Raw genomic sequence first — 11052 nt, forward strand, 5'->3', positions numbered from 1 at the left:
CCCCTCCTTGTTGCCCTTTCTCTCCCCTCCTTGTTGCCCTTTCTCTCCCCTCCTTGTTGCCCTTTCTCTCCCCTCCTTGTTGCCCTTTCTCTCCCTGTCTGAGACCCCAAGCTGGCTGTGCTTCAGATTTCTGGGGTTTACTTTAGTATTCACAGGACCCTGGAAGACCTGTGCAGGAATAGTATTCAAACAGTGCATGTATCTTGAACCCAGAGTGTCCCTGCAGAGTGGGCACTGTGTTTCTGCTGACAGCTGGCTCTTTGCCTAGATGAGAAGCTTTTGGGGAAGTAGCTGAAAGCAAGTTGTCCCTAGAACATGGATTCCTGTGTAAGGACTCTAGAGCTGTCTCTGTCATCACTCTTCCTCCTCCTTGTATCTCACCATTTGCTTCTCAGAAGAACAACTTCTGGCATGATTCTTCCTGTTCATGTCTCCTTGCCTGTCTGTCCAGGTGAGGAGCTCATTTATCTGGATCCCCATACTACACAGCCTGCAGTGGAGCCCAACGAGAGCGGCTGTCTCCCTGACGAAAGCTTCCACTGCCAGCACCCTCCCTGCAGAATGAGCATTGCCGAGCTTGACCCTTCCATTGCGGTGGTGCGTTCCTGCTGCATGTTTCCATGCTGGCTCTTGATCACCTGAAGTAGCAGTGTGGTGGTCCCTCAGTCTCACAGCTGTCACTTTCCCCAGGGCAAAGGAAGGGGTGACAGCTTGGGTACTCCACAGGCGTATTGTGTTCTGGGCAAGTACTGCCAATGGTTTTCAGTAACAGTAACTTTGGTAAAGAAGCTCCTCTTGTAGGAAGCAGTTCAGTGCAGCAAAATTCCCTTTGTGTGGCAATTAAGTGACGTTCTCCATGGGTCTCCTCCTCTCAAGTCTCTTTAGTCTGGACTTTCCTTCCTTTTGAAGGACTGATTTGAATCCAGTTGTGCTGTTGGATTCAGTGTGCTTTCTGTTGAATCTGAGATGATTGCCCTTTGTTTCCAATAGACTGTTTCTATCCAAGATTCCTCCTGCTGGAGAGCAGAGTATTACATTGATGCTTCCAGCACTTGGATAGTCTGGTTACATTGAGTCTATGGGGAATATTCAGGTTATCAGGGCAGTGTAATCTATAGTTTAAAGGAAGGCAGTTAGAAGCGGTGTAACTGCTTGCAGCCCTGGTCATGTTGCTTGGCATTAATATAAGGCCTTATGACTGACATGATCAGTCTATAACGAATTCTTTTTTTCAGGGCTTTTTCTGCAACACAGAGGAGGACTTTAATGATTGGTGCCAGCAAATCAAAAAGGTTTGTGTTCAAGCATATCACTGGTAAAGGAACACAGGTTATTGTCTTATTTTCAAAATTCCACACAGACAGCATGTTCTCTGTATCATGATTCCATTTTAAAGAGTACAGCAATAGTATCTTAAAGCACCAGAAAAAATATAGCTCTGAAATTCTGCTGCTGATATGAATCAAAGATTTGAGAAATGTTTTTTCAGCTGCACTGAAGTCCAACAGATTGGTGTCTCCTCTTAGACTCAGAACACCTTGAGTACAGAGGTGTTTGTTCTCACAGCTCTGCTCTTCCTCCACAGCTGTCCCTGGTAAGAGGAGCATTGCCAATGTTCGAACTGGTAGAACGCCAGCCGTCACATTTCTCCAACCCTGATGTTCTGAATCTCACACCAGGTAAGGTAATGCAGGGAGGCAGAGCTAAGGGTGAGCTTGTCCCTTTGGTTTTCTGAAAATGTGTGGAATTGCACAGTGACTTCTGGTTTGTTCCTCTTTGGCCTAGAGTTTGATCTGGAGCTCTTAGGTCAATTGATCTAGTTCTTTGGCTTTGAACAGATCTCAGTATCTCAGAATTATTTTCAGGTTGAGCCTATGAATGGTGACTGGAAAAAGCAAGTTCACAAGCTGTTACAGTAATATGAACCTATGATTTCTAAAGGAATGCTTGGAGAAATTGTAAGGGTCCATTGGAAAGGCTGAGAACCATTGAGCTTCTGGGTACTGGAAACAGTCAAAGACAGTGTTGGTCAAATTTAGTTCCAGTGTAAGGGATTCCTTCCTCTTGCATGTGCCACTACCAATGCTTAGCCCTGATGATGCAAAAAGGAACAAGTGCTGGGCAGTATCTGTGCTGTCAGGTTCAGTTTATTGTGTTCGTAATGGGCATGAACATTGCAGGAGATAAAGAGCAGTTTACAGCTTCTGCTGAGAGGAGTGAGTATGGTGTGGATAAACTTCCCCTGTCACCAGGCATTGGTTCATGTCCTGTCACTTGTGTCCTGCACTCTGTCCTTTCTTGCTATCTCTCTCTTAGCATGATCTTTCAAAGCCTGCCTTATCTCACTCTGACCCTTCCTCCAGGAATACTCAATTCCCGTAAACTGTCTATTGATCCTTGTGTGTATTAAATTGCTCCTAATTACTGCCTTTTTGCTCCCTCTTAAAAATGTTTTTGAAATGGGCTGCTTGTCTTTTACTTCTCTCCCCCTGCTCTAGGTTGTAGGGCCTCTCCCATCTATTATGGCCATTCTATTTCTCTTACCATCCTGGCTCTCGCTAGAGGGATTAATGATATTCTCATTCTCATGAATGTCCAGTCCCATGTTTTCCTGATTGGTTGGGTACTCCACTCTTTTACTTAGGTGAAGGGGGCAACTCCTCTGAGAAGCATCTCTGGAAGTTGCACTGCCAGCACCCATGAGCACTACTGTTTGATCAGGAACAGTGACACTGGCATTTGTGCACACCATCATAGGATTAAACAGTTTGTTACAAAATGCATGGAGGGGTTTGTAGCCTTGTGCTCCTCTGTCCCCAACAATCAACTATTGCAGTTTAGCTTTTGGCTGGCTGTTTGTTCTCACCAAATCTAGTGCATGCTTTCTTGAAGCCTGAGCTAATGTCGATTTCTTTACTTCCCAGCCTTGCCCACACCCTCTCACCAGAATTTCCCCTATGGTAAAGCTGCTTCCCCTGTAGGTGTGTGCTCCTCTTCACCATGGAGTTGGAAGGATGGACATGAGGGAGCAAATATGTTCCCCTCCCTTACAAAATGGAATGTATTAATTGCTTTTGGGAGGGAACATGAGTGATAAAGACAAGCAGAAAAGGGAATAGGGTGCAATGAGGCAAAACTCTGCTCAAATGAGTGTATTATAATCAATTCTTGAGGTAACTGGCAAATGTCTTCTATGATGGAACAAGGGCTTACCCTGTAGTTGGTTTCAGCAGAGTGACAGCCTCTGCCAAGTTGTGCAATTACTTTTGCTCCCTTCTCCAATAATTTGGATCAAAAGCAACTATAGCAGAAAATGAGTCACACATTCTAGTACATGGAAAAATAAATGTTCCCGTATGACTTAATTGGGCTGTGAGTCTTAGTGGATATTAATCCACACCTGAGCAAGTTTTCCCATCTGAGCCTCTTCAGGCAGAACTGTATTCTTCTAATACAGAGCTGCTGCACAGGAAGGACTGTACAAACAACAATCACAACAGAAAGTTGCACTGCACTAGGGCTATGCCAGGATCTGTGAAACCTGGTGTATCTGTTGTGTGCCATATAGTTCTCTCCAGTGCATTGTCCTGGCTACTGACACGTGCCAGTTCTCATCCCTCCTCAGAGACTTCGCTCGGGTGCGTCATGGTGCCTCTTGCACATGCAGGCCTGTGACTCCAATCCTGCTGTCATCCAGCTGCTGGTATCACTACGATGCAAAGCAGCCAGTATCTTCCATGGAGGTGGTGCTCTCTTTTTCTCTTGCAGACTCCTCCGATGCCGACAGATTGGAAAGGTTCTTTGACTCAGAAGATGAAGACTTCGAAATCTTATCCCTTTGAAAGCAAATAGGAAACTGACTCTGCAAATTTGTGTTATGTGCGGGGAAGAGGGGGGGAGGGAAGCTCCTTCGAGAGCCTGGGGCTACCAGTTTTCATAGGTGCTTGCTGCCATCCCTGCCTCTCGTCCATCCTGGCATTCTGTGCAGCCTCTGAATGGAGTGTGCATCGTCTGCGTTGGGATGAAGAACCAAGTGGGTGTTAGAGCCTTACTGGCTGGAGTCAGGATTTCTCAGCGCTTGCTGGAAATGGATGCAGCGGTGCCTAGGAGTTCAAAGCCTATTGGTTACAAAAGCAGGTCAGCTGGCCTTCTGGGGGAGCAGCAAAAACTCTTAGAGAGCTAAATCCTTACGTGGGGACTCACCTGTGAAGCTTAAATAGAGCCACCCCTCATTTAGCAGGTGAAATTTACAGTTAATTCCTTTAGGGCTTCTCTTCTTAGTGGCCAACTTGGACTGCACTTAATGATGCAAATTAACAGTAGATGCACATCACAGGCAGACAGCTATGAAGCCCTCAGAGTGTGGATGGCCACGTTTCCTACAGTAAAATTCCTCATTATGCTTTGTGTAACAGCACTTCCTTGCAGGTGCAATACTCCCTTCCCACTCACATCCTATCAAAAGGCAGTTAAGATAATTTATGAGATAAGTGACTGGCAATTCAATAAGTGAAAGGCTATCTGGGAAAGTTTGGAGCAGATTCATCCAACTGGAGAGGAACATCATAATCTCAGTTTAAGTAACAGCAGGAAGAAGGGGAAGAAAACAGAAAAAGTGTGTGTTCTTGCTCTGTGAGTCAGTAAAATATTATGGTTCTGTGACGGATTAATCTCTACAGAAAGTATCTTCATGGAAGTTGCTTTGAGCAGAGAACTGGATTCCATAACCATGGAAAAAAAAATAGTCCACAGAAGGGAGAGGGCAAAACAGGACAGCTGAGAATCTACCAGTCATGGGACTGCTTGTGCCTGTGCCCCAGTGTGCTGGCATGGAGTCTAGTGAATTAATCCTGCTGGTATCAAAAATATGGGCTATAAAATTCTCAAAGTATCTTCTGTGGTATGTTCAGCAGTTCCTCCAACTCTTCCTGTTAGACACTCCCCTTCCAAATGAGAAAAAGGCCTGAAGGTTAAATAGGCCTCATAGCTGCATTCGTACCTTTTCATTTGCTCTTCTGGAGATTCATCCTCCCCACAGAGTGTGCACAAATGTACTCTAGGAACTACTCTGGAGAAATCCATTTCAGGTAAACATCCCAAAGAGATCAGCAAAGACAGAATGCTGTGAAAAGGTCCAACACCCTTGTACTGGAAATTTTAGCTACTTTAAGATAACAGGTCTGCCTGTGGTCCTTATCTGCATAAACAGAATTCAGATAAAGATTAACTATGGAGGAGAGTTATCTTAATGCAAACTGAACAGAGTTGCTGAAGTAGTTTCCTTAGTGCATGCTGCAGGCTCCATTCTGTTTACAAAGCTTTGTTTTGTACATCTAGGATCAGAACTTGCCAGTTGATGCTTTTGTGCCCAAAGGTGGTGACAACTGGCTAGAAATGACCCATTTCTCCGTGACTGACCTACTGATGCTCTTAACTGTCCCTATGCCATCCAAAAGCAAAGGTTTGAACTTGAAACCACAATGCTTCTGTCACTAAATTATTACTTGCTGCTTGGACTGCTTCTCTCCTCTCTTGTAGTTAGGGGAGGAGGCAGCAGAGGAGGTGGGGCTGTGCTCCATTCATCCGCTTTCAATTTGTATCTGAATAAATGGATCTAAAATCTTTTGTCTTTCCCAATGTTCTTGCACATTAATCCAAGGTGGTGGGGGGTGGTATATGGTAACCCTGCAGTGCAGTTTGGAATACTCTTAAAACAATTGCAGCTCAGCTATTTTTACCCTTTTAGGGCAATGAAGGCAGATGGGAGCAAAAGTTGAATTGTGTACAATAACTTTATCTTCCCTTTGGTGCATCTGGTAGAATCCAGGCTGGTTGCTTGGGATTGCAGTTGGTGGTAACAAAGTTGATGTTCCTCACCCAAGAAGGTGAACACCCTCAGGCTTGTCCTTGGCACAGCAACATGTTCTGTGTATCCAATGCCTGTTTTCACTAAGATTGCCACAGGAGGTGCGGAAGAGTATATGGAATGTCTGTTCTGGACAGAGTGTTAGGATTTGCTTAGCAGTGCTTCCTAGTGATGTTGCAAAATCTTGGGCTGGCAGAGAGGGAACACCACTTCTGTAGTGCAGTTCTGCTAGTTGAATTCTTAAAAGTTATCTAAATGAATATGGAGCAATACAACAATACCAAAGGACAGTCCCTGTTGAGCAGCTCAGCATCTCCCTGCTTCTGAGCAGAGCTTTAGTTTCTCTGAGTCAGGACATGCTTTTTTGGTGACTCTCTGCTATGCATGTATCTGAGGGAAGCAGGGGGAAAGCCAAGCAGAGGCAGAGAAGTTCAGATCGGGTTTCAGTGGGTGAAACTTGTTTCCTTCAAGATTGATGGCCCCTGTTTAGCTATTCAACTGACAGCTTTTCATAGGGTCTGTTTCTTTGATTTCTAGGTAGCCTTTTAAACACAAGCTCTGCAGCAGCAAACTACAAAAATAAATCTGTAGTCAGCTCAGCACCTGCCTTTCCTATTTTGCCACATGACACCACTACAGAGCGCTTTAACCAGAAGGCTGTAGCCCCTCTGTTGCCATTAGCAGGTACTTTTTGTTAAGGCCTAGTCACCCTTGACACATCTCTCCCTATTGATTTGTACAAGCTGCTGCCAGTCAGCATTCGGCCAAGAAAGGATATACTTATTTCATGTTCATACTTTCATTGCGAAGTCTTTGGTATAAGGACAGCTCAACCAGATAGGACTTACCTGAGTGTTAATACAACGCTGATAATAGAGCTAAACTTAGCTTACCTGCAATTTCTTATACTTTTAACAGGTATTACTCTCCTTTTATAGTCAGGAACCTAAAGCTAAGATGAATTAAATAACTTCTCTGAATCTTGTAGAACTCCTGGAGTTGAAACCAAGGGCCATATTCAGTGTGTTAAAGGTGTTCCCCTCCTTCAAAGGTATTCCTGCTACCGCACAGATGCAGAGTGAAGGCAGGAGCTTACACCATTTCAGCTGATGTTTGCATTAGCAGTTTTGTTTTAGGCATTTACCTTCCTCTCCCAACGGTGGATCGGTTCAGTCAGCCTCTCTAAGTTAGAGCAGGCTTTAGTTTCTGTCTGGGCCAGCTTGGAGAGTAGTCCAGTCCATATTGCTAGAAAGTGAGAACTAAGTATTCTGCAGGTAATTAACTCTGTTGGTCATCTCCATGTCAATATGCCTTGCAATTGATTCTATTTAATTTTTTCCAATTTATTGCATTTTTATTGATGAAGACTTAAAAGAATTCTTAATATAATCATGTATCAAACTCGTATCACCATTTTAATTTTATGAATCAGAGCTTTATTGTAACAACCCAGACTATCCTAGAAGCATCACCTTCATGTAATAATCAGAATGGTACAGCCTGAGAAAGTTAGGCAAGGTCAGACTTTGTAGGTGCTCTGGTTTGGCAGCCTGTTTTGGGCTGTTTAAATTGCACTTTTAGTCTGTGTAGGTGTCACTGCTGACTATTTCTCTGATCTTGGCCACATGAGTAACTTCACCAGTCTAAAATAAGTTGGGTGGAACTCACCCTTTGAACTGGTCTTGCTATGAGCTAATATATCTATTTCAGACTCTTATTTAGTATTTTGTTCTTGCTAACAGCAGCTCAGTCTCTTTATCATTCTCATTGAACAACTGGGGAGCAGACTTGGAGATGAATTAATCTCTCTTCCACTCATTCCGCAGTTCTGGCAAACATAATTCTCCCTGGATTTAGTGCCTGAACCACTGCACCTTCACCTCCCATATATCCTTCTAGAAGAAGGATCATATTCAAAAATGCACTTTTGCTACTGTACAAAACATTTAAAATAATAATTTATTAGCAAGTCTTCTATGAACTGGTTTCAGCACAGGGGATACATTACATTAAAGAGGCAGAAGAATCAAAAACATGGTAGTTTTCTGAAACTTCATGTACAAGAAAGCTGTTCCCCACCTGTTGCTGCTATCCATGTCCCAGGAAGAGCTTTGGGCTCAGTACCCTTATCTGCACTACAGCAGGGAGCACTGCTGAGAACAGAACAAGAGATCCTACCTGAGGTAGGGAGGTTTTCACAAGGAAAGATAACATGCTCATTTACAAATACAGAAGGGACAATGCAGAATGGAGAGAAGACTCAGATAAAACCACAAGGACTCCAGCACCATATGGGACACAGAAGAATACAAGTGATCTGCGCTGTAGTTACTGGCAGGTGATGCAGGGAAATCATCCTACCGTGGAAGATCCAGGAGGTGAGTTTTCCCTTAGGTCTAGAAGATAATAGCCTGTATCAAATTTCATTTCCAGAGTTCTCCTAGAGGTTTATTCTGAATGTCCTTCAGGGTTTCCTCTGCAACAGACTTAATTTCTCTGTGCAAGTCTTCTATGCTCTTTGAAGCATCTATTGTCTGTTTCCAAGACAAAAAAAAAAAATTAGGAACACATTGCTCATTTCCAGCACTAAATGAGAAAAATCTACCTTGTTCTTATTTCTGCTCCCTGCTTTATTCAGCATTGTTACTATTCATGATCAATGACAGGAGCTAATTACACCTCTTGTGCACTATTTCTGCTATAGAATTGAAAAAGCTATTTTATTTAGCAATAGACATTTAACAAGTCAATCTGGGGCCAAATGAAGGGAAACAGAAGAAACTGCTGCTGCTGCATGTAGTTTTCTGACAGTCTTTGAGTTATGTGACCTAAAATAACCACTCTTAACCCAGCACTGTAGTCCCACTGAAAGTTCAGTGTATTGATCCTTCAATGGTTTTTCAGTATGAACACCCATAAATGTAAGAACCTTTTTCCAGCTGTAGATTTGGGGGGGGAGGGGCAAGGGTGTTTAAACCCTGCAAGCTGAAGTCAGTAAAGGTAGTAGTACTATACTATTTTGGTATTCACTGACTACAACTCTCAGAACATGGTGATTTAAGCCTGACATTTAAGAATAGTAGCATTGCTACTGTATGGTTGAGGGAACTTGAGTCACATACACCAAATCATTTTATGTACCTTCCTTCTCAGGCAACAGGCTGCTTTTCACCTTTACAGAAACCATGAGGCAATAGAAGAGCAGTCAGGCAAAGAGGCCTGCCATCAAAGTTAAATTCCAATGAGCTTGCATTTATCAGGAGAAATTCTAAATAGTGATGGTTTTCACAATATGAGGTAAAATAATTGTTTTTGACAATAAAACTTGTCATTCTGGAATTGCAGGTTGCATATCACTGCAAATTGACAACAACTGTGAAGAGGAACATTTGTTTCCATGCTTTAAGATTATTTAGGAGTGACCCAGGTAAAGAAAGGATTTAGTGAAAAGATTTAAACAGGTACAGATTTATCAATGACCTATGCAGTACTGGACCACACCGCATTGATGAGAAGTAGCAGGCTGTGAGGAGATGCTATAAATACACTTCATGGTTAAATGGCAGCCTTTTCATTACAGCTTAGCCAATGATCCCAGCTTTGCTTTGTACTCACACAGCATCCTCAAGCAGATTGCTGATCTCTCGGTTTAGTTTTGTAATTGATGGTACTGAACTGTGTTTCACGTCTTGGACCAAACAGTTCTCTGCCAACATCTAATGGCTGTTATTCTTATCTGATATCGAAGGGGAAATAGCCAGGAACACTAACTATACCTTTACTGTGTACTGAAACTGGATTTCTGTGCCCATTTCAAAGGCACTTTTTACCTATTTAATCATCTATTCTGGTCATCTGATAGTTGATCAGTTTAGGGTATTTTTTAAATGGATATGAATGGGAATTCCTTTCAAGTAATGGATAGGAAACAAAGGAAATAACAGATGACAGGTAATAAGGGAAATGTGTTCCACTGTTGGAATGTCTGGGGGGAAAAAAAAAAATCAGTTTTTGCAGACTATGCATAAATTTCTTATTTTCTCATGTGATAGCATGTTTGTTTTTATTAAAACAATCAGTCAGGTTTTTGAGCTATGGGACATGTTTTTTGACAGCCTATTTTTCTAGTCATTTTGATGTCGGAAATGCAGTTTCCCAGCATAACTTTTACTGGAATAGAAGTATGACATCTCCTACTGGAATAGAAGTGTGACATCTCCTAGTTTGATGACTGTCATACATTTAGATTCTTCAAGTTCTGACAGTACACAAAAACTCTTATGTTACAGAACCATGTTTACCTGAAGTGGACTGTGAAGAATTACACATTTGCCTTATGCAATGTGATCATTTGGCAAATCTGTGTCCATCTCCAGCCTTCAATGGCTGGGTACTTAGCCATAACCTGGGGCAGGTACCCCCTTTTATGTCTGCATGAAACTACGGAGCAAACAGAAGATGCTGCCTATATCTCATGATTGAGTACTGACAAGGCAATGGAAATGGTAAAGAGGGTGCCCAGGCTAGAAAAGTCTCAATCCAGGTGATCTATACACAGGATAGATGGGGAATGCTTCCTCTTCAGGGATTATTCTGCCAATTGTACAGCCCTTTGCGAATAGCTCTGAGGAATGAACAAGAAGGAAAAGTGATGCAGGAGCATGGAAGAAAACCTAACATATTTGGAGAGTTTTGGTGTATTTGGTGTATTGGTGGTCAAGGGTCTGGGAGCCCAGGTCACCTTCTCCTCAATCCTGCCAGTGAGGGGGACGGATGAGAGGAGGAGGAGACGGACTTTCCAAGTTAACGACTGGCTGCGCCGCTGGTGTTGGCAACGGGGTTTTGGTTTCTACGACCATGGGACCCTGTTTGAAGATCGACAACTGCTGGGGAGAGATGGGATCYRCCTCACKARGCGGGGCACRCRKGTCTTTGCCAACAGGTTGGCCAACCTGGTAAGGAGGACTTTAAACTAGGAAGGATGGGGGAAGGGGAGAGTTACAGTGCTAGGGTAGCTGGCAAAAGACAGCTCAAGTCAGGATGCCTCCAGCAGGTGAATGCAGCCAGGGAAGTGCACATGGGATGTGGCTATGGAGGATCCTCTTGTATCCCTCCTGGGAAACCTGCATGCTCGATCACCTCTCTGAAATGCCTGTACACCAATGCATGCAGCATGGGGAATAAAC

The 11052-nt window shown here is 43.3% G+C and overlaps 2 protein-coding genes across 12 annotated transcripts in view; one reads left to right on the top strand and one right to left on the bottom strand.

Moving 5' to 3' along the window:
- Positions 1–5632, top strand: part of ATG4B (autophagy related 4B cysteine peptidase) — a 28376-nt gene extending 22744 nt beyond the window's left edge. For 6 of the 11 annotated variants that reach the window (XM_026078538.1, XM_026078540.1, XM_026078546.1 and 3 more), the window contains 4 exons: positions 452–597; positions 1236–1292; positions 1586–1679; positions 3769–5632. In XM_026078538.1, coding sequence (XP_025934323.1) covers positions 452–597; positions 1236–1292; positions 1586–1679; positions 3769–3842 — 371 coding nt within the window. In that variant the 3' untranslated portion in view covers positions 3843–5632. Of the gene's footprint in view, positions 1–451; positions 598–1235; positions 1293–1585; positions 1680–3768 lie in introns of those variants that run through there. The other 5 variants (XM_026078541.1, XR_003255621.1, XM_026078543.1 and 2 more) reach the window with 5 other exon arrangements.
- A 2174-nt stretch (positions 5633–7806) lies between these two features.
- The window catches only part of DTYMK (deoxythymidylate kinase), a 13456-nt gene continuing 10210 nt past the window's right edge, over positions 7807–11052 (bottom strand). The window contains exon 5 of the mRNA XM_026078547.1: positions 7807–8400. Within this exon, the coding sequence (XP_025934332.1) occupies positions 8290–8400 (111 nt within the window). The 3' untranslated portion in view covers positions 7807–8289. The remainder of the gene's footprint in view (positions 8401–11052) is intronic.

The sequence above is a fragment of the Apteryx rowi genome, unplaced genomic scaffold, assembly GCF_003343035.1.
Source record: "Apteryx rowi isolate R43461 unplaced genomic scaffold, aptRow1 scaffold_480, whole genome shotgun sequence".
Lineage (NCBI taxonomy): Eukaryota > Metazoa > Chordata > Aves > Apterygiformes > Apterygidae > Apteryx > Apteryx rowi.